This window comes from Macaca mulatta, chromosome 1, assembly GCF_049350105.2.
Source record: "Macaca mulatta isolate MMU2019108-1 chromosome 1, T2T-MMU8v2.0, whole genome shotgun sequence".
NCBI lineage: Eukaryota > Metazoa > Chordata > Mammalia > Primates > Cercopithecidae > Macaca > Macaca mulatta.
In genome coordinates this window covers 204,905,400-204,931,229 of record NC_133406.1, presented here as the reverse complement: position 1 = coordinate 204,931,229, position 25,830 = coordinate 204,905,400, and the positions used below count along the sequence as shown (strand labels likewise).

The 25,830-nt window shown below is 46.7% G+C and overlaps 1 protein-coding gene across 5 annotated transcripts in view; it reads left to right on the top strand.

The window, feature by feature from the left end:
• Window positions 1-4,253: 4,253 nt before the first annotated feature.
• Window positions 4,254-25,830, top strand: part of AGO1 (argonaute RISC component 1) — a 42,458-nt gene continuing 20,881 nt past the window's right edge. For 2 of the 5 annotated variants that reach the window (NM_001320501.1, NM_001320502.1), the window contains 11 exon segments: window positions 4,339-4,523; window positions 9,828-10,011; window positions 13,779-13,899; window positions 14,326-14,507; window positions 14,905-15,041; window positions 15,268-15,402; window positions 15,546-15,633; window positions 16,657-16,804; window positions 23,367-23,486; window positions 23,840-23,962; window positions 24,096-24,229. In NM_001320501.1, coding sequence (NP_001307430.1) covers window positions 4,499-4,523; window positions 9,828-10,011; window positions 13,779-13,899; window positions 14,326-14,507; window positions 14,905-15,041; window positions 15,268-15,402; window positions 15,546-15,633; window positions 16,657-16,804; window positions 23,367-23,486; window positions 23,840-23,962; window positions 24,096-24,229 — 1,397 coding nt within the window. In that variant the 5' untranslated portion in view covers window positions 4,339-4,498. 5 annotated transcript variants of the gene reach the window in all.

The following is a 25,830-nucleotide window of genomic DNA, read 5'->3' as shown; positions in this document are numbered from 1 at the left end:
TGCAAAGTTTTCTCAGGCCATTCTTACTATATTGGCTCTAGGAAATTCTTCATATAGAGAAGATATCTAGATAGAAGACTCAGGCCCACACAGCAGAGGCCCTTAGGTGTGAGTTAGCTATGGACTGAGATGCAAGGATGAAACGGAAACAGAAGGAGCCAATAGGTTTGGGGGAACATATATCGGGGATTACTGAAAGAAATTTATCAGCATAAAAAAGTAAAATGCGGGGGCTGGGCACAGTGGCTTATGCCTGTAATCCCAGCACTTTGGGAGGTCGAGGCAGGTGGATCACCTAAGGTCGGGAGTTTGAGACCAGCCTGACCAACATGGAGAAACCCCATCTCTACTAAAAATACAAAATTAGCCGGGTGTGGTGGTGCATGCCTGTAATCCCAGCTACTTGGGAGGCTGAGGCAGGAGAGTCGCTTGAACCCGGGAGGCAGGAGAGTCGCTTGAAGTTACGATGAGCCAAGATCGTGCCATTGGACTCCAGCCTGGGCAACGAGAGCAAAACTCTGTCTCAAAAAAAAAAAAGTAAAATGCAGCTGGGGGCAGTGGCTCATGCCTATAATCCCAACATTTTGGGAGGCTGAGGTGGGTGGGTCACCTGAGGTCAGGAGTTTGAGACCAGTCTGGGCAACATGGCGCAAACATTAGCTGGGTGTGGTGGCATGTGCCTATCATCCCAGCTACTCGGGAGGCAGAGGCATGAGAATTGCTTGAATCTGGGAGGCAGAGGCTTCAGTGACCCAACACTGCACCATTGCACTCCAGCCTGGGCGACAGAGTGAGACTCTGTCTCAAAAAAACCCAAAAAAAACAACAACAAAAAAAGCAAAATACTATCTGGATTTCCATTTTACTCTGCCACTTTGCCTAGCTGAGAGTGAAGTCCCTGATTACAGGTGCACTCTGCAGAAAGACTTTGAGAGGCTGGGGCCAGGCTTGACTTCAGTAGCCACTTTGGAGATGGGTCAGAATAGTGACTACTGCCTTTGCACAAAGTGAAGTATGAGGTTGAGTATTTAGAATAGGGGAGTCAGACTCTTCTTATGGAATGTTGAGGTTCCAGCTCAGTTACATCAGGGCAGAGGTCTTTCTGAGACCTTTGAGAGTTTTTTGAGAGAGTTTTTCTGAGTGCTTTTTGATGCTATCTTGTTGATTCAGGTAAACCCAAATTTACTGATCACTCTAGGCACAGCTTGTGCCAGGCACTAAAGGAGGACAGCAATGCATCTGATATTGTCCCTGTTTTTAAGGAACATAGATTATAGTGTGGAGCCAGGTGTGGTAGCTCACCTTTGCCCTGGTGTAAGTGAGCTGGGACCTTTGCCCTAGTGTAACTGAGCTGGGACCTCAGCATTCCATAAGAAGAGTCTTTGGGAAGTTGAGGCAGGGGGATTGCTTGAGCCCGGGAGTTCAACACCAGCCTGGGCAATATAGCGAGACCCTCATCTCTACAATAAGTAAGTAAATAAATAAATAAAAAGTCAGGCATGGTGGCATGCGCCTGTAGTCTCAGCAACTCAGGAGACTGAGGTGGGAGAATTACTTGCGCCTGAGAGGTGGAGACTGCAGAGTCCAGATTGTGCAACTGCACTACAGCCTGGGCAACAGAGTAAGACCCTGTCCCAAAAAAAGAATATAGTGTGAGAGGCAAGTAATGATTATGATAGCAGCTGATACCTTCCTTGCATTCTTTTTAGGCAGTGTTCTAAAGTGTTTTTGTTTTGTTTTTGGAGATGGAGTCTTGCTTTGTCACCTAGGCTGGAGTGCAGTAGCGTGATCTCAGCTCACTGCAACCTCTGCCTCCTGGGTTCAAGCGATTCTTGTGCCTCAGCCTCCCGAGGAGCTGGGACTACAGGCGTGTGCCATTACGCTCAGCTAATTTTTGTATTTTTAGGAGAGATGGGTTTTCACTATGTTGGCCAGGCTGGTCTCGAACTCCTGACCTCAGGTGATCTGCCCGCCTCAGTCTCCCAAAGTGCTGAGATTACAGGCGTGAACCACTGCGCCCAGCCACTAAAGTGGTTTTATGTATTAACTCATTTCATCTTCACAACAGCTGAATGAGGTAGGTACTATTACCACTGCCATTTTACAGAGGAGGAAATTGAGACACGGAGAAGTTAAATAGTGGGCCTAATGTTACATGTCTAGTAAATGCAGGGACAGTATTGAAACCAAGACAGTCTGGCTCCAGAGTCTTTGTTCTTCACCTCTACTTTGTATGTAGGGGAGTAATTCGTCAGCATCATCAGCCTTATCTGGAAACTTGTTAGAAATGCACATTTTTGGGTCCCACCCAACACCTACTGAATCGAAAACTCTGGAGGCAGGGCTTACCAATCCAAGTTTTGCTTTTTTTTTTTTTTTTTTTTTTGAGACAGAGTTTAACTCTTGTTGCCCAGATTGGAGTACAATGGCATGATCTCAGCTCACTGCAACCTCCCCCTCCCTGGTTCAAGCGATTCTCCTGCCTTAGCCTCTGGAGTAGCTGGGATTACAGGTGTCTGCCACAACACCCAGCTAATTTTTTATATTTTTAGTAGAGATGAGATTTCACCATGTTGGCTAGGCTGGTCTTGAACTTCTGACCTCAGGTGATCCACTCGCCTCAGTCTGCCAAAGTGCTGGGGTTACAGGCGTGAGCCACTGCACCCAGCCACCAATCCAAGTTTTAACAAGCTTTCCAGGAGATTCTCATGGTTGCTGTTTGAGAACCTCTAGAAGCAAGGCATGGTATAAGTGTCAGAAATTAATCTCCTCATGAATAAGGACTGGTTATGGTCCGCCCCTTAAGTTCCCAGCCTCTGCATGGCATCTAGTGTAAAGCAGGCATCAAAAATTTGTGTGAGTTTATGGGAAAGTGGTGTTTGAGCTGGGTCTCTTACCCCACCTATCACTGCACCAGACTGAATAGGAGGGAGAATGGGAGTTCCCAGAAACTTTGATACTAGCAAGGAAGTGGTTGTGATACTTCTGGCAAGATATGATAAGGGTCTGCACCAGCATAAGAAACCATCAGAATGGCATCGACTCATGTGAGAGCAGTTCAGAAGGTAAACATGTCCAGACGTGGTGAACAGCTGAATAGAGGGAAAGAACAAGGGATAGAGGAACTGTCATTTCTGACATGAAGGTGCTATTCGTTGAGATAGGAAGCACAGGGCGAGTATGTTTGTGAGTAAAAGATAAAGTATTTGGTTGGACTTCTTAAATTTGAAGTTCTGGTAGGATATCTAGGTGGAGCTGTCCAGCAGACACGTGGAAATGTGAGTCTGAGACATGGTTGGAAATAGAGATTTGGAGGGATAGTTGGGCCGTAAGAGTGGATGAGACCTTCAAGGGGAGAGTGGAATGAGAAGAGAGCTGGGTTTGGAACCACAGTGAACAATTAACGAGGCAAAAACAAAAGGGGCCCTTTAAAAGACTGAAAAGGACTTAGGCAATAGGAGACTGCAGAAGATGCCACAGCCAAGTGGAAAGCTCAGAAGGGAAGTAGAGGCACAGTGACAGACGCTGCAGAGAAATAATTGAAAAGTATCGTTTGGATTTCAACCCCGAAAGTCATTTAAGTGACGTGGTGAGGGCAGAAGCGGATTGACAAGAGTTCAGGCATGAGCTGTAGATGAGAAAGTGGAGGCAGGTACTTCCCAGGTCCGGTGGACAGAGCTCTGTAGCTGTACTTAAGTTAAAACTGTGACATCTTCCAGGGTAGGCAGGGTCTCTACTTATCTGTGGTCTCAGCGTCCAGCCCACGGCCTGGAAGAGGGGGTGGCGTCAATGAGTTCAGTGACTAGGGACGGAGAAAGACTTCGCGGAGGCAGTCGCTTTGCAGCCAAGGCTTGAAGGATGAGGGTGATTGGGAGGAGAGGTGGGAGGCGAGGTGGGAGGCAGGGCCCCTGGGCGCTGGAGTGCCGGGGGTCTGGGAATGAGGTGGGGTTCCCATAATGTGCGCGCGGCTCGGTGCGACAGGCGGGGGCTGTGTGTAGGTTTGGAGGGACCTATTTGGGGAAAAGACAGGGCGGAAGGCAGCTGTGGCGGGGTGTCCCTTCGCCCTGCCCCACTTATGCCACTGCGCGGTTCCAAGGCACCTTTATCGGAGCCCTCCCGCCGGGCTGCATGGCAACGGGTGACCGCCAGGGGCCGCTGTCTCGGGTCCCCGGTGCCCCCGCCCCTCTCCATTGGCCTTTGTTGCCGTCTGAGCGCCCCGCTTGACTCGTTCCGGTCCGCCCCCTGGGCCTGGCGGTCGCGCCTGCGCACTGGCAGCTGGCCGGGCGCTCGCAGGGGGAGCTGCTGCAGGCTCCGCGGCGGCGGCGGCGGCGGCGGCGGCGGCAACGGAGGCTGCGGGGGCGGCGGCGCGAGCGGCCGGGCTTGGTAGGGGAGCCGAGCCCGGCCCGGGAACCCGAGCAGCGAGAGTGCGGGGTACCTAGGCCCCTCACGCTGGACTTCACAGTCTCCGGGCCGCCTGACCTCCGCACGGGTATATGGGATGGAAGCGGGACCCTCGGGAGCAGGTAAGGGCCCCCGGGAGGGGGAACGGTGCATGCTCCAAGGACTGGGGACTCCCGCATGAAAAGCGTGGTTTCCAAGTGAGGGAAGCGCTCCTGAGTGAGGAGAAGGGCTCTCCCACGATGGGGGCCCAGTTTGAAGGAGGCTGTGTGCAGTTCCGGGGGAGAACCATGTGAAGAGAGCCCTGAGATGGGGGCTGTTTGTCCAAGGAGGCTGTATGCAGTCCTGCGGGTTGGAAGTAATCTGGGAGAAGGGCCTGCACGCACGGAAGGACTCCCAGACGTCCGTGGAGGCCTACGGAGAGGCCCGGCAGGTGGCAGGGGACGGGCTCCAGGTGTCCAGGAGAGGAGGGGGCCACACAGATGGGCCTGGAGCTACCGCATGCCGGGGGCGGGGGCTCCGCTGGGCTGGAATAAGCTAATGTCTCTTGGGAGAAGGCGCCAGAACTGGACTGTGAGCTCCGCCCCACCGGGCCTGACGCGAGGGCGAGGGTCAGGGGGCGGTGGGTGGGGACCCAGTCCCGGGATTCCCCCCCGTGGGTCTGGGGAGTCGGAGTGGAGGCTCCGGAGCATGCGCGGAGGTGGCAGCTGGCAGGGGCTGCCCGACGTGGTGGGGGCGTGGCCGTCCAAATACCCCCACCTCTCTTCGCCGCCCCCCACCCTCGTTTGGCTTGGAAAAAGGAGCGTGCTGATGGGGTGCATTCGCTCTTAGGTTATGCTGGCAGAGTGCAAATGGTTATGGTCCCCGCCCCCATTTTAGGGGCTCTTACACTTGGCCCTCAGTAACAGTTTGCCAAGAATGGGTTGAGGGAAGCTGCCAAAGTGCATTTTTCTGCCACAGGAAAGACTGGGACCGAAGCAATGGGTTCTGGGGGTGGGTCCTCCTAAAGATAGGCCTTAGGAAAGGTATTGGTTACGGATGAATAAAGGACAGGGCAGACAGGGGCTACCTGGAAGGAGTTGTCTGCTTGGTTTGCAAGTTTCTGCTCCAATACTGAGTAGAGATGGGGGCTTTTAATCCACACAAGATAATGACCTTTTCCATTGAATTGTCTGTTAAGGTTACACTCTACAGTTATAACATTTATTCTTATATTTCTTAATATTTTCATGGCTCCTATCTTCCACTGGATATCTTTCCGTTTTCCTCTCCCTGCTTCCCAGAAACTGTCAGGGCTGTCTTTAGAGCGGAGATCTAAACCCTACAAACAAGTTGGAGGATGGGGGAGTTTATAGCCTTCACCCTGGTGAGGCGCAGGTGATAGCCTTAACTTCTTATTTGCAGGTAACGAGGAGAAAAAGACATAGGAACAGAGGATAAACTGAGGCAGGATTGCCTCAAGAAAACTGGAGTCCTCAGGATGGGCTGTGGGGTGGTGATACCTCTTGTGTCTTAAGTGTCTTACCCTGTGATGGGACGAGGAGCCTGGACCTGGGAATCCTTCAGGTCATCTCTCACCACTTCCTTACATTTGGTCTGGGAATGGGAATCAAATTTCCATTTGGGACATGAACTTTATTACTTTCCTAATGGAAATTATTTTGTTTTTTTTTTGTAGCAGACCTAACTCCCTCCCACTCTCTCAAGGAAATAGCTCCTACCACCTCACTCAAGTTATCCATTTAGTGATCTATAAGTACTTAGTGACTGTTTTCCCCCTAATAACCAACCTTGTATAGGTTGTGTAGTCCCAAGGATAAGCGCAGGGAGCAACTGACTTTTGTACTTCCTCTCTGTCAGGCCCCTCTCTCCATCTCAGGCACTCCTGTTTTTCAAGGCTGGGGACTATTTCCAACAACCCATGAACTAGAGTAGTGGGGTAGGTCATTGAAGTCCACATGGATTGCTGGTTGCTGGTACCCATTCTAGACTAATGATTTTTATCCCGATGAATTCCTAATAGGCTCTGGAGTGATGAAAAATTGACTTTTTAAAAATTTGTTACAAAAAATAAGCTTCTAGGAAAGAGCTAGAACCTGCTGTTTGGAGTTACCCATAGCCTTAGGAAAAGCCTAGTGGGACAGGCTTTGCCTCAGAAAAGGGTATAATTGAGATTCAGTCTGGAAGCTGCAGATTGAGGGACCCCATAACTGCCTCCTTCCTAGGCCCGGACTGTTCTCTTGTAGGAAGTTAGAGTGGTGTCCCAAGGTGGCCTGAGGACATAATACACGACACTAAAGTGTTGTGTAAAAAACGAACAAACAAATAAACAAAAAGCCCAAAAAACTAAAGCATTGTTGCTAGCCTCACTGGGCTTATGCCCAGGTCTGCCTTCTGTGCTCAGGTGTGTTCCAAGCACATACACTAGACTAGGTGCTCCCTGAAGGTAGAAGCAGTGTCTGGTTTATTTGTAGAACTAGCAAGTGCCTAGTGTATAGGCCCTGGCACAGAATACATGTTTATTAATTAAATCACATTCCAATGTGAACATAAATGGTTAAGCACGTATATGGATATTTAATAAAGTGTATATTCACATGGAACAGATCCTTTTTGGAGAGATTGGCCTGTTAGTCTTTGCTTGCCCACCAGCTAACCTAACCTAACCTAACCTAACCTAACCTTGAATTTGTGTCTTTTGAATATGCAGTCTGGCTCTTTGGGAGGTGTGTGGGCCTCAGAACTGCAGGAAAGGAGTCCTGAGCCAGGGCTTTCAGCTCTGTTACTTTTCCTTCTGTGGGCTCCTTGGGGATGGGGGAGGGGGAGTGTCCTTTTCAGGGCCCCTCCCTCCTTGCTTTTGTCTGAAGAGAAGGGCCCCGCCCCTTTCCCCCTAGGCCCAAGCTTTGTCCTCTGTGCTGGGGCCCTCATCTGCATCACAAAGTGGCCGTCTGTCCCTGTCTGGGTCTGTAGGGGAGTGTCTCCCGTTCTCAGACTAAAAGCTGGGGTAAGGGGGGGCGGGGAGAAGACTGTGCTGTTGTTAGGCTTTCAGGGGGATGGAATGGGAGAGAGGTTCCTGCTTGCTGCTGTCTTTCCTAGTTTGAAGATGAAGTGGGGGTGCGGGCTCCCCTGTTTTCCCAAAGCTTCTTTGGAGAGGATGGTGCTCTAAGGCTATGTCTGGTATGTAGTCGGGTTTCTGGGGAAGAGAAGGCTTTGAGGCTAGAGTGTCTGTCCCATCCCCCATCATTTCTAACTAGCCCCCCAGCTCTAGGGGTTATCTTTCTCCCAAGGCCCCAAATGATTATTCAGTCTGGGAGGGGAAGAAGGTGAATGCAATATAAGAACTTGGGGAGGGAAAGGATGTCTCTTACTGGCTACACCCACAACTGTGCATGTTTGTCTTGTGTAGTGTTTATAATTGTTTCTGGGCAATTACAGGTGTTTGTGTGCTGTGTGTGCTTGTGTGTTTTTGTGGTGTGTCTATGAATATGTTTGTTCATTCATTTCATATCAGTATGTTGAATACTTCCTGTGTGTTTGCCAGACACTGGAGATTAAGCAGTGACCAAGGCAGATATAGTCCCTGCCTTTGAAGAACTCAGTCTAGGGTAGTGAAGGATATGTATGTGAGTGTAAATTGCCAAGGTCTAAGTGTGTGTTTGGATGTGTGTGATGGGAATGTGTGTCTGTCTGTCCGTGAGCTTGTGTGCAATTTCTGTCCACCACTTTCTGAGGTAGGCAGCCAGGTGCTAGTAGATAGGTTTTCACTTCCCCATGTAGCTGAGTTCTGAAGACCTTTTCCATCCAGGCTGGGCCTTCATTTCCTTGTCTATAGAGTGGGACTGGGCTTGACAGGTGGTTAGAGGGAAACAGAGCAACTTAGCTCTGGGAAGCTACCCCTCCCATGAATGGTTCTGACCTCTTCCTGACCCCCAGCTGAGGATATGCCCCATCCCCCAAGCTTGTCTGACTGTGAAAGCAGAGGTCTGGTAATGGGAGGTTCTGGGCTGGTTTATCCCTCTCTTCTCTCACCTGGGCTGGTTCTCTACTGCCAAGAACAATAGTAGCATATTATTCCCTTTTTTTCTCTCTTCCCCCAAAGCTAGAAAATAAGACTGGAGGCAGCAGCCAGACTGGCAAAAGAGGGTAAAGTAGCTGGATCTGGCCCTACCCTATCCCTTTCCCAAGGGCCCCCTCTGTCTTGAAATTTATCTCTGCTTCTGCTGTCTGGACCTTCTGTGTGGAAGGATCTGTGGGGCATGGAGAGAATCTTGTGTTCTTCCCGGAGCCAGTATCTCTTCTCCAGCATTCTAATTGCCACCTCTTCCTCCCAAACTTGTTAGTTCTTTCTTTTTTTTTTTTTTTTTTTTTTTGAGACGGAGTCTCGCTTTGTCGTCCAGGCTGGAGTGCAGTGGCCGGATCTCAGCTCACTGCAAGCTCCGCCTCCCGGGTTTACGCCATTCTCCTGCCTCAGCCTCCCAAGTAGCTGGGACTACAGGCGCCCGCCACCTCGCCCGGCTAGTTTTTTGTATTTTTTAGTAGAGATGGGGTTTCACCGTGTTCGCCAGGATGGTCTCGATCTTCTGACCTCGTGATCCGCCTGTCTCGGCCTCCCAAAGTGCTGGGATTACAGGCTTGAGCCACCGCGCCCGGCCAGTTCTTTCTTTATTCAAGCTTTTTTTTTTTTTTTTTTTATCATTGCCTCCCCAATTGCCGCTTTGTTTCTTCCTGTCTGCCCCACCCCTTAACTCCAGCCTTCTCTCCTTCTCCTTGCCTTTTTCTATTGTGACCTCCAGCTCTGTCCTGTTCTCCAGCCCCCTTTCTCTTTTCCTTAGTCTCCAAACTATCCTTTGAGCCTTTTCTCCTTTTCCCTCTCTCCAACTCTCGCCATTCAGTTGCCCTAATCCTGCCTCAAACACTGACCCTGCCCTCCCTAACCTGGCCTTCTCTGGATGTTCTTCCTGCCCACCTATAAAGGAACATAAAGGTTATGCCATTTTGTATTCAGCATGGTGATGAATGGAGTGAGCATCTGGCTGGCAGAGAATAGAAATTCTTGGTCTGCTAGATACCTGGTGAAGGCAAGTGTCTTACTCTAGTAGAAGAAAGAAAGGGTTCTGTTACTAGGAGTCAGATTTAGTCTCTCTGCTTAACATGCAATAGGAACTTATTATATATGAACTTAATGAATTTAAAGTAGACAATAAGGATAATTTTCCTAACTGGAGAGAGATTTAAAAAAAACAAAAAACAAAACAAAAAACACAGATGAGCTTGAGATGTCCCCTGGAAGCCCTCGGCTGGGTTGGGTAGCAGGAAAGAGGCATTCTCTATACTCTCATGTTCCTGTTCTGGGAGGCCTTGTTCCTTCTCTGATAAGAGTAGTTAGGAGATTACCAGACTTTACCCTCACCAGCCTCTTTGTCTCGTAGCTGCGGGCGCTTACCTGCCCCCCCTGCAGCAGGTGTTCCAGGCACCTCGCCGGCCTGGCATTGGCACTGTGGGGAAACCAATCAAGCTCCTGGCCAATTACTTTGAGGTGGACATCCCTAAGATCGACGTGTACCACTACGAGGTGGACATCAAGCCGGATAAGTGTCCCCGTAGAGTCAACCGGTAAGTGATGCACACCTAAGCTACCAAATCTGAAAGACACCAACCTTGAAAGAGGGGCCAGAAAGGTAAAAGAAAAACCAGTAGAGGGTAGTATCACCAAATCTAAGGAAGTTTTTGAGAAGGAGATGCCAAGTAGGATAAATGCTGAAAAATAGTCCAATTGGACTTCGCTATTAGAAGATTATTAGTGACTTTTGGCAGAGCAATTTCAGCAGAAAGTAGTTGAGCTAGTTAATCTATATTGAGTTAATCTATATTGAGCTAAGAAATAAGTACAGTGCCTACTACATTTCAATATTAGTTGAATGAATAAAGAGTTTTAAAGAATGAGATATGGGTATGTTTACAGATTAAGGAGAAGGAGGTAGTAAAGATGAAGTTAAAAGTTTGGGATAGAGGGGAGAAATTAATGGGATGTCCTTGATGAGGCCGAAGGACATTGTAGGATGCACAGTTGGAGGGATTAGCTCTATTTAGAGGAAGTGATATTTCCTTTTTTTTTTGATGTGGAGTTTTGCTCTTGTTGCGCAGGCTGGAGTGCAATGGCGCTATTTTAGCTCAATGCAAACTCCGTCTCCCGGTTTAAGCGATTCTCCTGGCTCAGCCTCCTGAGTAGTTGGGATTACAGGCATCTGTCAACATACCCGGCTATTTTTTTTGTATTTTTAGTAGAGATGGGTTTCACCATGTTGGCCAGGCTGGTCTTGAACTCCTGACCCCAGGTGATCTGACCGCTTCGGCTTCCCAAAGTGCTGGGATTACAGGCGTGAGCCACCGTGCCTGGCCTCTGCGATATTTCTTTAATTAATTTTATTATTATTTGAAAACTATATGTATAATATAAAAAAATTCAAATATCACAGAAAGATAGTAGTGAAAAATGTCTCCTTACTATCCTGGTCTCTAGTCCCCCAGTACCATTAATTGTTACCTTTTTTTTTTTTTTTTTTTTTTGGAGACAGAGCCTCCCTCAGGCTCTGTCAGGCTGGTGTGCAGTGGCACCATCTCAGATCACTGCACTCTCTGCCTCCTAGGTTCAGGCAGTTCTTGTGCCTCTGCCTCCCAAGTAGCTGGGATGACAGGCAAATGATTCTCCTGCCTCAGCCTCCTGAGTAGCTGGGACTATAGGTGCCCCCCATCACATAATTTATTGGTGTTTTTAGTAGAGACAGAGTTTCACCATGTTGGCCAGGCTGGTTTCAAACTCCTGACCTCAAGTGATCTGCCTACCTATGCCTCCCAAAGTATTGGGACTACAGGCGTGAGCCACCATACCTGACCAATTGTTACCATTCTGTTTTTTTTGAGACGGAGTTTCACTCTGTCATCCAGGCCAGAGTGCAGTGGCGTGATCTCAACTCACTGCAACCTCTGCCTCCCGGGTTCAAGCGATTCTCCTGCCTCAGCCTCCCGAGTAGCTGGGATTACAGGCACCTGCCACCACGCCTGGCTAATTTTTAAATTTTTAGTAGAGACAGGGTTTCACTATGTTGGCTGGGCTGGTCTCAAACTCCTGACCTCAAGCAGTCCGCCCACCTCAGCCTTCCAAAGTACTGGGATTACAGGCATGAGCCACCGTGCCCAGCCAATTGTTACCATTCTTGAATATGCTTCCGTATACTATTCTACACATGTGCAGGCATATATGCACATATAAAATTTTTAAACACCCAAAACAGGGTTCTTTATACATTGTTCTGTACTTTGCATTTTTCCACTGAACAATATATTTTTGAAGGTATTACATACCAGCACATATGGATCTGCCTCATTCTTTTGCATAGGTTGAGTGGCTGTGATATAACTTATATAATAAATCTATTGAGGAACATTTGAGTCTAAATTCTGCTACAAAAATGAAACTTGAATATTATTATATATAGATTCATTTTTGCACTCAAATATGAGTGTATTTGTAGGATAAATTGCTAGGAGTGGGACTGTTGGCCTAATACATTTCAGAGTTTTCAGATATTGCAACTTGTTTTTAAAGGTAAGTTGTACCAACTATACTCCCATCAATAAGGCATCAGAGAGTCTCTTCCTATACCTGCACCAATTTGATATTTGAGATTTTTTTGATCTTTGGCATCCTGATCTTGGTCTAATTTTAAATTGTATTTTTCTAATAAGTGAAGTTGAATATATTTTCATATGTTTAAAAATAATACATGGAAGGGTCATTTTGAGTGTAAGAGGAAAGGAGAAAAATTGATGCACGCACATATTAATATGTTTGTGTATATGTCTGGTAACTCGAGGGTGGCCTTGTGTACTATTCTCCGCCTTTTTTAAAGATATTAGAGCTGCTTCCTGATAGGAGACAGGAATGGGTTCTGGAGTTACAGGCTAGTAGAGAAAGTTCTACATAGTCTACATAGAGTAGGAGGGATGGAAGTAATCAGGGACATGAAAAAGATTGCTAGGCAGCACTGAAGCCTAATTGGGATTGAAACCATATAATCACAGTTGCTTCTAATGTACCATTTGTGTTATCCAGTAGTATTCAAGAACTTTGATTTAGAAAGTGTGAAGGTCAGTTGGTTAGATAAACTGGAATTTTGAAGGAATAATGGACACCATGGGGTCTAAGTTTCAGAGGACAGGAAGTAAGAGATGGTAATGGAGAAAAAACAGGGTGGTGAGACTAAGTGCTTCAGAGAGATGGAAGAGATGAGATTTTTCTTCCACGGTTTATTCTTATTCCAGTTCACATCTCTTCTACCTTTTTTGCTTATCAGATCTGGGATTCGAGATTGGAGCAGCCTGGATTCTGTTCCTGATTTGTTTTTTGTTTTGTTTTAATTTTTTTTGAGACAAGATCTGGCTCTGTCGCCCAGACTGGAGTGCAGTGACATGATCTCAGCTCACTGCAACCTCTGCCTCTCAGGCTCAAGTGATCCTCCCACTTCAGCCTCCTGAGTAGCTGGGGCTATAGGCACACACCACCATGCCTGACTAATTTTTGCATTTTTTGTAGAGACGGAATTTCTCTGTGTTGCCCAGGCTGGTCTCAACCTCGGGAGCTCAAGCGAAAGTGCTGGGATTAAAGGCATGATCCACTGCACCTGGCTGTTCTTTTTTTTTTCTTCTTTTTGAGACAGGCTCTTACTGTGTTCCCCAGTCTGGAGTGCAGTGGTGTAATTATAGCTCACTGTAACCCCAAACTCCCAGCCTCAGGTGATCCTCCTGTCTCAACCTCCCAAGCAACTGGGATTATAGGCACATGCTACCATACCCAGCTAACTAAAAAAAAAATTTTTTTTTTTTTTTTGTAGAAAATGGGGTCTCACTCTGTTGCCTAAGCTAGCCTTGAGCTCCTAGGCTCAAGTGATCCTCCTGCCTCGGCTGCCCAAAGTACTGGGATTACAGGTGTCAGCCACCATACCTAGCCCTATTCCTGATTCTTGATAGACCCTGGAGTCAAGCTTTTCTCCCTTTAGCCTCCCCGTCTTCTCAGAAGGCACTCACACCACTCTTTCAGGTCCGTTAGAGCCTTGGTGGTCTGAGGACCAGCAGTGTCGCTTGGGAGCATGTTAGAAATGCAGAATTTCAGGCTTCACTCTAGACCTGCTGAATCCGAAGCTACCTTTTAATAAAATCTCCATGTGATTCATAGGAAAGTTAAAGTTTGAGAAGCACTGTCATAGAGTAGATGTTAGGAGTGAATATAATAGATGGGACATTGCCTGGACTTTGAATTACTTCCAAAAGCTTGAAGTGGTGGTAGTCTCTCAGCTTCCACAGGCCACTCCTATCCCCCACAGGGAAGTGGTGGAATACATGGTCCAGCATTTCAAGCCTCAGATCTTTGGTGATCGCAAGCCTGTGTATGATGGAAAGAAGAACATTTACACTGTCACAGCACTGCCCATTGGCAACGAACGGGTAAGGTTGGGAGTCAGGCTAGGCCTGTGTCAGGGGTCTGGGGTAGAACCAAGCTCGTGTAAGCCTCTTTGGAGTCTGGTGATCCAGAGATCCTTTTCATCTTTTGTGCTGAGAAAGTATGTTTTAGGGTGAGGGGTGGGTAGGTGCTGATGTTTATTTAGTCTCATATGCCTGTCCGTGTCCTAAACAGATTGAGATTAGACTTAAAATAGACCTAAAGGACTTCCTGCTAGGCTGAGAGGTAGTTGAGAGGAAGAGAAGCACTGAGCCAAGGTGGCTAGAACCTAAGGGGCTGGACTTACTTTGGGGTCTTCATTATGAGCCCCTGTCAACTTGAGAAACTTATTCTCAGCAAATCCATGGAGTTGGGGGTCATTCTCGTAGAGCAATGGCAATCCTTCACTCCTTTCTCTCACCCTCCTGAAGGTCGACTTTGAGGTGACAATCCCTGGGGAAGGGAAGGATCGAATCTTTAAGGTCTCCATCAAGTGGCTAGCCATTGTGAGCTGGCGAATGCTGCATGAGGCCCTGGTCAGCGGCCAGATCCCTGTTCCCTTGGAGTCTGTGCAAGCCCTGGATGTGGCCATGAGGCACCTGGCATCCATGAGGTATTGGGTGTAGTTAGTATCTGGGCTACTAGTGTTGGCAGAACTGCTGTCAGGGGAGGAGGGGGAGCACATATTAAGGTCCCACAGTGTGCCATTCAAAAAAAAAAAATTATTTGAAGCCCTACCACTTGCCAGGCAAGTGTGTATTTATATTTAGATGGTTTAAAGCCCTGGCCCTGAACTTCTTAGATATCTTTGGGCCTCATCCCATCTGTCCCTGCAGGGCAGAGAGAAGGTAGAAACTTGCACAAGGTCAGTCATACAACTAGTAAAGCATCAGAGCTGGCATTAAAGCCCCGGTGTCCTGCCTTTCAGGCCAGGGCTCCTCCGTGCCCAGGATGCCTCACAGGGTGGGGGCCTGTGCCCGAGGGACCAGTTCTCTGCCTGTCCCTGCCAGGTACACCCCTGTGGGCCGCTCCTTCTTCTCACCGCCTGAGGGCTACTACCACCCGCTGGGGGGTGGGCGCGAGGTCTGGTTCGGCTTTCACCAGTCTGTGCGCCCTGCCATGTGGAAGATGATGCTCAACATTGATGGTGAGTGGGGAGAGCTATGGAGCTAGGGGCACCCCAAGTCCAGTGACCACACTCCCAGCCTCATCCCTCCCAGCTCTGCAACCACACTCCTAGTCTAATTCCTACAGCCCTGGCTCCCCCTTCCCCCATCCCAATGCCCTATAAGGAAGAGGGTATAAAATGCTGTACCTCCATGTATTGTGGAAGACAGAACCTGAGCTGAGCTATCTTTACCCTGTCCCCACAGTCTCAGCCACTGCCTTCTATAAGGCGCAGCCAGTGATTGAGTTCATGTGTGAGGTGCTGGACATCAGGAACATAGATGAGCAGCCCAAGCCCCTCACGGACTCTCAGCGTGTTCGCTTCACCAAGGAGATCAAGGGTGAGGACCCAACAGGAGGGGAAGGGAAACAGCTCCACTTGAGCCCTAAGAGGAAATCCCCTTGGGGTATGCTCAGGGGAGAAGCCAAGGCTGGGCACCTGAGCAACCTATTTCAGCCCTGACAAGCAGTGTGTGTATCTCAGGCCTGAAGGTGGAAGTCACCCACTGTGGACAGATGAAGAGGAAATACCGCGTGTGTAATGTTACCCGTCGCCCTGCTAGCCATCAGACGTAAGTTGGCAGGGGTGCTGAGTCATACTTTGTTGGTGGAGAAGGGCTGAGATTTAAAACTCACTATCTTTCCCTCCCTCCTTCCCCCACTGGCCTTGAGAATGAGCCTTGGGGACTGGCCCTGTTTTTGAAGATAAGCTGTGGGAATTTGGCATCCTTTCTCAATCTTCTCTGATCTGTTGATACTCTGCCTACCATTTTTACCTTCTTGATCTCCTTGCCTCTTTGGTCCTTTACTTTAGAGCAAGTGTGTTCTCTGATTCCTGTTAGGGTTAGGTAAATGTTAGAATCTCTCTCTAATTATTATTTTTCTTGAAAAAAGAAAGCTAGGCTCCTGGGCTCCTTGGGGAAGCTGTCATTGATTCCATTCCCATTCTTGACCTTAGGCTACACTACATTATGAGTGTCTACTCTGTGTTAGGCTTTATGCTCAATATTGGAAATAGGGCCGGGCGCGGTGGCTCAAGCCTGTAATCCCAGCACTTTGGGAGGCCGAGACGGGCGGATCACGAGGTCAGGAGATTGAGACCATCCTGGCGAACACGGTGAAACCCCGTCTCTACTAAAAAAATACAAAAAACTAGCCGGGCGAGGTGGCGGGCGCCTGTAGTCCCAGCTACTTGGGAGGCTGAGGCAGGAGAATGGCGTAAACCCGGGAGGCGGAGCTTGCAGTGAGCTGAGATCCGGCCACTGCGCTCCAGCCCTGGCGACAGAGCGAGACTCCGTCTCAAAAAAAAAAAAAAATTGGAAATAAATGAGTCAGATAGTATCCTGACTTTTGTGGAACTTGCCCTTCAAACCTTTAGCTTCTTTCTTGGAGCCCTGTATGTCCTGTTTTCCCATGAGTGGCGATACTCAAAGAAGTTGGATAGGATGAAGCAAAGTCTGGGACTTCCTTCCTGCACATCATATTGGGGCCAAATAAAAAAGGAAAAAGTCTGGGACTTCTCATGGTTGTGGGTCTAGAGAAGTGGGACTGAATGCTGGGTTATGACACCTCCTTCCTTCCCTTCTTCTGAACAGATTCCCCTTACAGCTGGAGAGTGGACAGACTGTGGAGTGCACAGTGGCACAGTATTTCAAGCAGAAATATAACCTTCAGCTCAAGTATCCCCATCTGCCCTGCCTACAAGTTGGCCAGGAACAAAAGCATACCTACCTTCCCCTAGAGGTGAGATAGCCAAGTAATGGCTGGGGAATAGGCATTGTATATACCTGCATGCTGCTCATCAGGTGTCTCTTCTTTGAAGTTTGGAAAATTGACATTCTGAGAAGGTATGAGGTAGTTCTCCTGTGAAATAGAGGCCCCATTCTTACCTGCTAAGTTGTTTCCTTATCCCCCATCCTACTCTCATGTTCTTTCAGGGCTGCCAGGCAGAGACAAGCTGAATTTACTGTTTAATAAGTAATTAGTTCGTACAGGACAGAGATTTTAGATACCCGCACTCACTCATGTTCTCTTAATTTCTCTTTCCCTGTTGTTTAGAGCTGGGATCCTAAGTGACCTGAAGATATAAGTGTAGTTTATTCTACACAAACTGGTGATAAATATTACCTATAATGTAAATCATGTTTCTCCAATGATTAATGTGTTCATTTTGAAAAAGTTTTAGCCCCAAGATTTGTCATACTTTTATATAACAGTAGACCTTTGGAATTCTGCAACTGGAGAAGGAATAGTAACGCTAAGTTATAGAATACAAATACAGAATCACTGGGCTATATTTTGTTTGGTATATACTAGCCAAAATATTGAATGAGAAACTACTGCCTACTGCTTCATTGTCTCATCCAGTGCTACTCAAAAAGTGCGGTCATGTGTACCAACAGGATAGGCATTACCTGAGAGCTTACTTAAAATGCAGATTTCAGGTTCCACCCATACCGACTGAATCAGAATCTTTTTTTTTTTTTTTTGAGACAGAATTTTGTTCTTGTTGCCCAGGCTGAAGTGTGATGGCATGATGTTGGCTCACCGCAACCTCCGCCTCCCGGGTTTCAGCGATTCTCCTGCCTCAGCCTCCTGAGTAGCTGAGATTACAGGCATGCGCCACCACACGCGGCTAATTTTATATTTTTAGTAGAGACGGGTTTTTCCATGTTGGTCAGGATGGTCTCGAACTCCTGACCTCAGGTGATCTGCCCGCCATGGCCTCCCAAAGTGCTGGGGTTACAGATGTGAGCCACCACACCCAGCCAGAATCTGTCCTTTAACAAGGTCCAAAGGGGATGTACATTAACATTGGAGAAGCACTATACTAGACTACCCTCTTTTTCTTGTTTTTTTGAGACAGAATCTCACTGGAGTGCGGTGGCACCATCTCAGCTCACTGTAACCTCCTCTGCGTCCCAGGTTTAAGCAATTCTCATGCCTCAGCCTCCAGTAGCTAGGATTATAGGTGGCGCCACCGTGCCCAGATACGTTTTTTTGTATTTTTAGTACAGATGGGGTTTCACCATGTTGGCCACACTGGTCTCAAACTCCGGACCTCAAGTGATCTGCCCGCCTCGGCCTCCCAAAGTGCTGGATTACGGGCATGAGCTGCCATGCCTGGCCTACCCTCTTACTTTTATCCAACAGCAGAAGTCAGATAGCCCAGACCAAAGCTCAAGTCTTCTGGTGAGCTTCTAGAATTTCAGAACTAACCTGAGGGAATTAGGCTGAAAGGAGAAGAGATCCCCAAAACCAAGAACTCTGACTTGGTTAATAGCTACTGATGCACATGAAGGCAACATGTTCTCTGAGGTATAAACAGAGGTCTTTAGGAACAATCTTAGCTAAGTAGACAGTAGCTGATATTTACTGTAAGCAGAGATTTGTTAGCAAACTAACATTATTTCTTTTTTTTTTTTTTTTTTTTTTTTGAGACGGAGTCTCACTCTGTCGCCCAGGCTGGAGTGCAGTGGCCGGATCTCAGCTCACTGCAAGCTCCGCCTCCCGGGTTTATGCCATTCTCCTGCCTCAGCCTCCGGAGTAGCTGGGGACTACAGGCGCCCGCCACCTCGCTCGGCTAGTAGAGACGGGGTTTCACCAGATTAGCCAGGATGGTCTCGATCTCCTGACCTTGTGATCCGCCCGTCTTGGCCTCCCAAAGTGCTGGGATTACAGGCTTGAGCCACCGCGCCCGGCCAAACTAACATTATTTCTATTTAAACAATGGTTTTCAAGGTGTATAATTTATGTTATGACTTAGACCTTGAATTCTATTGTCGCTTATTTAACATATATTTATTGAGCTCCTACTATGTGTCATATACTCTTAGGTGCTAGGAACATGGAGATTAACAAGACAGACAAGGTCCCAGCTGTTGTGGAGCTTACATTCTAGAAGGGGGAGATAGACAACAAATTGATAAACACATAAGATAGTTTCAGATGGTGATAAGGTGCTATAAGAGTAATAAAATAGGTTAAGGGGATAGAAGTAAGGGAGGAAGAGGGTAGAGAGCTATTTTAGTTGTTAGGGAAGTCCTCTCTTAGGAGACATTTGAGCTAAGTCCCAAATTATGACACAGAATCAACCTTATAACAACCTGAGAGAAGAGCCTTCCAGGCAGGAGGAAGTACAAAGGTTCTAAAGCAGAAGAGAATTTGGATCTTTTTGAGGGATAGACAGAAGGTTATGGTGGCTAGAATGTATTGTGTGAGGGGAAAAGTAGTAGGAGATGATTCTGTAGAGGGCCAAATCCTATAGCCTGTTGAAACCACGTGGCATTTTATTATTGTTTTTTGGAATAGCTTTATCCAGATTGGCTGTGATGGCTCATACCTGTAATCCCAGCACTTTGGGAGGTCAAGGCAAGAGGATCGCTTGACTGCAGGTGTAGTGTGCACCTGTGGTTCCAGCTACTTGGGAGGCTGAGGTGGAAGCATTGCTTGAACCCAGTGAGCTGTGATTGTGCCACTGGATTCTAGCCTGGGCAACAGAGAGAGACCCTGTCTCAAAAAATACATATATATAAAAAAAACAGCTGTATCAAGATACAATTCATATACCATAAAATTCACCATTTTAAAATGATTAGGTAGTTTTAGTATATTCACAGAATTGTACAACAACTATCACCACTATTTGATTCCAGAACATGTCACTCCTAAAAGAAAGCCTATATTCCTTAGCAGTTACTCACCATTCCTTCTCTCCCCAACAGCCTGTAGTAACCACTAATCTACTTTCAGTCTCTGGATATACCTATTTTGGACATATCATATATGTGAAATAATACAATATGTGTCCTTTTATGACTGACTTCTATCACTTAGCGTAATATTTTCAAGGTTTATCCTCTTTCCATCAGATGGATATGTCATATTTTGTTCATTTATCAGTTAATGGACGTTTGAATTGTTTCTATTTTTTGGGTATCATGAATAATGCTGCTGTGAATATTGTTGTACATATTTTCGTGTGAACATAAGTTTTTATTTCTCTGGAGTATACACCTAAGAGTGATATAATATATAACAATGTTTAACATCTTTTTTTTTTTTTTTGAGATGGAATCTCGCTCTGTCACCTAGGCTGGAGTGCAGTGGCGTGATCTCGACTCACTGCAAGCTCTGCATCTCAGGTTCACACCATTCTTCTGCCTCAGTCTCCCGAGTAACTGGGACTACAGGTGCCCATCACCACGCCCAGCTATTTTTTTGTATTTTTAGTATAGACAGGGTTTCACTGTGTTAGCCAGGATGGTCTCGATCTCCTGACCTCGTGATCCACCTGTCTCAGCCTCCCAAAGTGCTGGGATTACAGGCGTGATTCACCGCGCCCAGCCAATGTTTAACATCTTGATGAGCTACCTGATTGTTTCCCAAAATGGCTGTGATATTTTACAATCCCATCAGCAATGAATGATAGTTCTAATTTCTGGGCAGGTAGGATTTTATTCTAATTATAATATGAATCTGTTAGAAAATTTTAAGTAGAAGAACAGTATGGATTATTGCTGTCCTAGTTTCTAGTTGTGAAGATCCAACTAGAAACTAGAAGTAGTACCTCCAGTCCACCTCTGTATCTTCCTTGAATAGTTATGTAGGTCAGTGAGTGTCCACAAAATCATTTGTTCATGTTCAAATCACAGTTCATTCCTTCTTCCGTCTTCTCTTTTTCAAATTGTGGTAAAATATGCATAATATAAAATTCACCATTTTAACCATTTTGAAGTATACAGTTCTGTGGCATTAAATACATTCACGCAGTTGTACAACGATCACCATGAACAATCTCTAGAACTTTTTCATCATTCCAAACTGAAACTCTATACCCATTAAATGACAACTCCCTCCTTTTAACCCTTAGCAACCACCATTCTACTTTCTGTCTCTATGAATTTGACCACTGTAGGTACCTCAAATGAGTGGAATCATACAGTATTTGTCCTTTTTTGACTGGCATATTTCACTTAACACGATGACTTGAAGGTTCATCCATGTTGTAGCATGTTAAGATTCCCTTCTATTTTAAGGCTGAATAATAGTCCGTTGTATGTATGTATCACGTTTTGTTTATTCATTGATCTGTCCATGGATACTTGGGTTGCTTCTTCCTTTTGGTTATTGTGAATAATGCTGCTGTGAACAGAGATGTACAAATATCTGTTGAAGTTCCTGTTTTTTGAGTACATACTCAGAAGCAGAATTTCTGGTTTATATGGTAATTCTATGGTTAATTTTTTGAGAAATTGCCATACCGTTTTATAGTCCCACTAACATTGTACAAGTGTTCTAATTTCACCACATCCCTGATTTTAATTCTGTATCTGTAACCACCTGTAAAGAATGCTACAACTTTAAGGCACCTTTAAGAGAACAATCTCACAAATTTCAATAATTTTGGATTTTCATTAAGTGAATTGACTATTTTGTTTATTTTCTGGAATATAGAGTTTGAAGGCAGGTGACCTTGGGCTGGTTTTCCTTCCCATTGTTTACCATGAACTCTGGGAATTAGGACGAGAATTAGTATGTAAAGAATGTTGGCCCACTGGGAGCGAGTTCCACATTTCATCTCATCTAAATCCATACAACAACCTCATGAGACAGCTAGTGTATTTTTTTTCTCATGTTTGAGATTAAAGAAGATTCTCAGAGTGGTTAAGAGTCCTGTTTAAGGTAGCATCCCCTAGAAATGGCAAAGCTGTACTTTCAAACAGAAGTATTTCCAGACCTACTGGCTCTCTCAATTCTAGCAGCCTTCCTGTTCACAGCATCCTGGATATAGTATATTGGGGATTAGAAGTCTTGTATGTCACTAGACAGCTTTTTATGATCTCTATTGTTTTCTGTTGGGCCCAGAACAGATGAAGTAAATGGCAAGATGTTTCTCACACCAGCAGAGGACACTGTCAGCCAACAGAGACGGTGATAGCGGTGGTCTGGGGGCTCAGGAGTTTAGAGCCAACCCTAGTCCTGGTGGGTTGCTGGATGGAGCAACTACGTACCTGCCACCATGGAGAGCTGCCTTAGAAATCTAATTTGTGTATATTGAGTTTTTCAGTATTCAGAAGAGCTCTCTATATATGGTCCTTTGGTAAATAATATTCTGTGCTGCAACTTATTGTTTTCTGTGTTCCAGAACTATACTCAGTCCTTTAAGTGCTTTATTTAATCTTGAGACAACTCTGAGATTGTTACTATTATCCTCATTTAAAATATGAAGGTCAGGCGCGGTGGCTCACTCCTGTAATCCCAGCACTTTGGGAGGCCAAGGTGGGTGGATCACCTGAGGTCAGGAGTTCAAGACCAGCCTGGCCAACATGGCAAAACCCCATCTCTACTAAAAATACAAAATTAGCCAGGCATGGTGGCATATGCCTGTAATCCCAGCTACTTGGAATGCTGAGGCAGAAGAATCGCTTGAACCTGGGAGGTGAAGGTTGCAGTGAGCTGAGATCGTGCCATTGCACAGCAGCCTGGGCAAGAAGAGCAAAACTCTGTCTCAAAAATAAATAAATAAATACATATATACATACATACAAGAATTAGCCAGATGTGGTGGCGGGTACCTGTGATCCCAGCTACTCGGGAGGCTAAGGAAGGAGAATTGCTTGAACCTGGGAGGCAGATGTCTCTGAGCCGAGATTGTGCCGCTGCATTCCAGCCTGGGCGACAGAGCAAGACTCCATCTCTTTTTTTTTTTCCATCCAAAAAAAAAAAATAGATAAATAAAATATGAGACCTGAGCCCAGATCTGGCGCTGGATCACAAGCTTTTAATCACAAAGTGGTTGAATTGCCTTTTTTTTTTTTTTTTCCTTTTTTTGAGACAGAGTCTCACTCTGTCACCCAGACTGGGGTGCAGTGGCGTGATCTGGGCTCACTGCAACCTCCGCCTCCTGGTTCAAGCGATTCTCATTCCTCAGCCTCCTCAGTAGCTGGGATTACAGGCACACACCACCATGCCTGGCTAATTTTTGTAATTTTAGTAGAGATGGGTTGGCCAGGCTGGTCTTGAACTCCTGACCTCAAGTGATCTGCCTGCCTTGGCTTCTAAGGTGCTGGGATTACAGGCATGAGCCACCATGCCCGGCCTGAATTGCCTTTTACTTTGCACATGAATATTTTCTAACTTACCTATCAAGTGAAACTCAAGAGGAGAATACATGTATGCACAAAGGATTTTGCAGTTCCCTTCCCCATGGCTGACAGCCAAGGTATCTTTCCTTATTATGGGGCTCTGGATACAGGATGGACTGTACTCAAGCCAGAGCTACCTGTCCTTCTCGTTTCCTCAGGTCTGTAACATTGTGGCTGGGCAACGCTGTATTAAAAAGCTGACCGACAACCAGACTTCGACCATGATAAAGGCCACAGCTAGATCCGCTCCAGACAGACAGGAGGAGATCAGTCGCCTGGTCAGTGGGCCTACTCATTTGCTCAGTCACTGGGGCCATTGGTAGCATAAATGTTTTAATGCCCCAGCAGGACCTTCCTTCAGGAGAACCCAAGTCTAGATTTGTTGCCTAGGACTCTATACGGCTGCTCTTCTTTCTTATCGTATAGCTGCTTTGCTTTCTATCTCTTTTTCTCTCCTGTATTACTTTGCTGTGTTATCCTGTCACTTCCCTCATCTTCCACTTTCCCTCTCTTTTTAGGACTATTCTGTGCCAACCCCAGCTTCTCCTTAGGGTTCTCTCCTTGATACCCAGAGGGTGAGCAGTATTGCCAAGCTCTTGCTCTCCTGAGATTGCTCTCTTTTGTCCTGCAGATGAAGAATGCCAGCTACAACTTAGATCCCTACATCCAGGAATTTGGGATCAAAGTGAAGGATGACATGACGGAGGTGACAGGGCGAGTGCTGCCGGCGCCCATCTTGCAGTACGGCGGCCGGGTGAGCAGGGTCAGGGCCAGACAACATCTCAGGGTATATGGGGGTGGTTGGTTTGTATAGCCAGGGGCTTTTGCTCCCCTACCCACCTGACTCTACTGAGGCTCACCTGGGCGCCCCCTCTGCCTATCCCCAGAACCGGGCCATTGCCACACCCAATCAGGGTGTCTGGGACATGCGGGGGAAACAGTTCTACAATGGGATTGAGATCAAAGTCTGGGCCATCGCCTGCTTCGCACCCCAAAAACAGTGTCGAGAAGAGGTGCTCAAGTAAGGAGGGTTCGGTGTAGGGGTGGAAGGGTGGGAAAGACCCTGGAGCTGCCTACCTTCCTGTAGTCCCCAGGGGCCGATACTGATCAGTAATGTGTTCTGTCTTGACTCTGCCTGCATTGTGCTTTCTGGCTCAAACTTCTACCAGTTCCTTTTCTATCGATCTGTGGTCAGGGGAAGTTAATAAGGAGCCATATCTATGTCAAAGATGATGATTTTAGGGCATGAATCTCCTAAGAGAGGCCTGAATTATTTTATTGTTATAATTATCATTGGTAATAAATAGTAGTAGTGATGACTGTAATGTTTACACCAAAATTGTACTTAAGTACCTAATTTTTATTCTCTCATTTCATCTTTACAGTGAGTAGGTGGTGATATGTCCATTTTCAGGAGACTGAGGCTCAAAAGAGGTTAAGTAACTTGTCCAAAGTTTGCACATCATCAGGAAAGTGTCAGAGTTGGAAGCAAATCAGATCTGAGCTTCAAAACTTGTGTTCCTAATTGGAAACAAAATAGAGCAGCTTGTTTAGCTGGTTGTCAGGGCCTCTGTGCCACCGTAGCTGGGAGTAGATGGCACCAATGAGGAAAGTGTTTTAGCCAAATGATCTAAAGAAACCAGGCAGTAATGGCTTGAGAAGTCAACAACCCCTCCCCTGGAGTCTTTTTTTTTTTTTTTTTTTTTTGAGCTAGAGTCTCGCTCTGTAGCCCAGGCTAGATTGTAGTGGCGTGATCTCGGCTCACTGCAAGCTCCATCTCCCAGGTTTACGCCATTTTCCTGCCTCAGCCTCCCGAGTAGCTGGGACCACAGGCGCCCACCACCACGCCTGGCTAATTTTTTGTATTTTTAGTAGAGATGAATTTTCAGTGTGTTAGCCAGGATTGTCTTGATCTCCTGGCCTTGTGATCCACCTGCTTCGGCCTCCCAAAGTGCTGGGATTACAGGCATGAGCCACCACGCCCAGCCCTTTTTTTGTTTGTTTGTTTGTTTGTTTTATTGAGATAGGTTTAAAATGCCACAAAACTCACAGTTAGTTGTTTCCTACGTATAGCATACAGTTAGTTGGTTATTGCCATGTTTTGAAGTGGTTGCTTCTCATAGTCTCTGGATCTGGAGTGGGATCAGCACACTGTAGGGATGAGGAAGAGTTGATGGAGCCGACCGTTTTGGCTAGACAAGGGTAGTGGGGAAGTATGCCGTGATGAGTTCAGCTGACCTTGGAGTCATGAGAATTCGTTCTTAGCTGGGGTGCGGTGGTGCGTGCCTGTAATCCTGGCTACTCAGAAGGCTGAGGCAGGAGGATCACTTCAGCCCAGGAGTTTGCTGGGCAATATAGATTCTATAAGTTCTAGGTCAGGCACGGTGGCTCCTTTCTGTAAACCCAGCAGTTTGGGAGGCTGAGGTGGGCAGATCACGAAGTCAGTAGTTTGAGACCAGCCTGGCCAATATGGTGAAACTCCGTCTCTACTAAAAATACAAAAATTAACCAGGCGTAGTGGCACGTGCCTGTAGTCCCAGCTACTCAGGAGGCTGAGGCAGGAGAATTGCTTGAACCCAGGAGGTGGAGGTTGCAGTGAGCTAAGGTTGTGCCACTGCACTC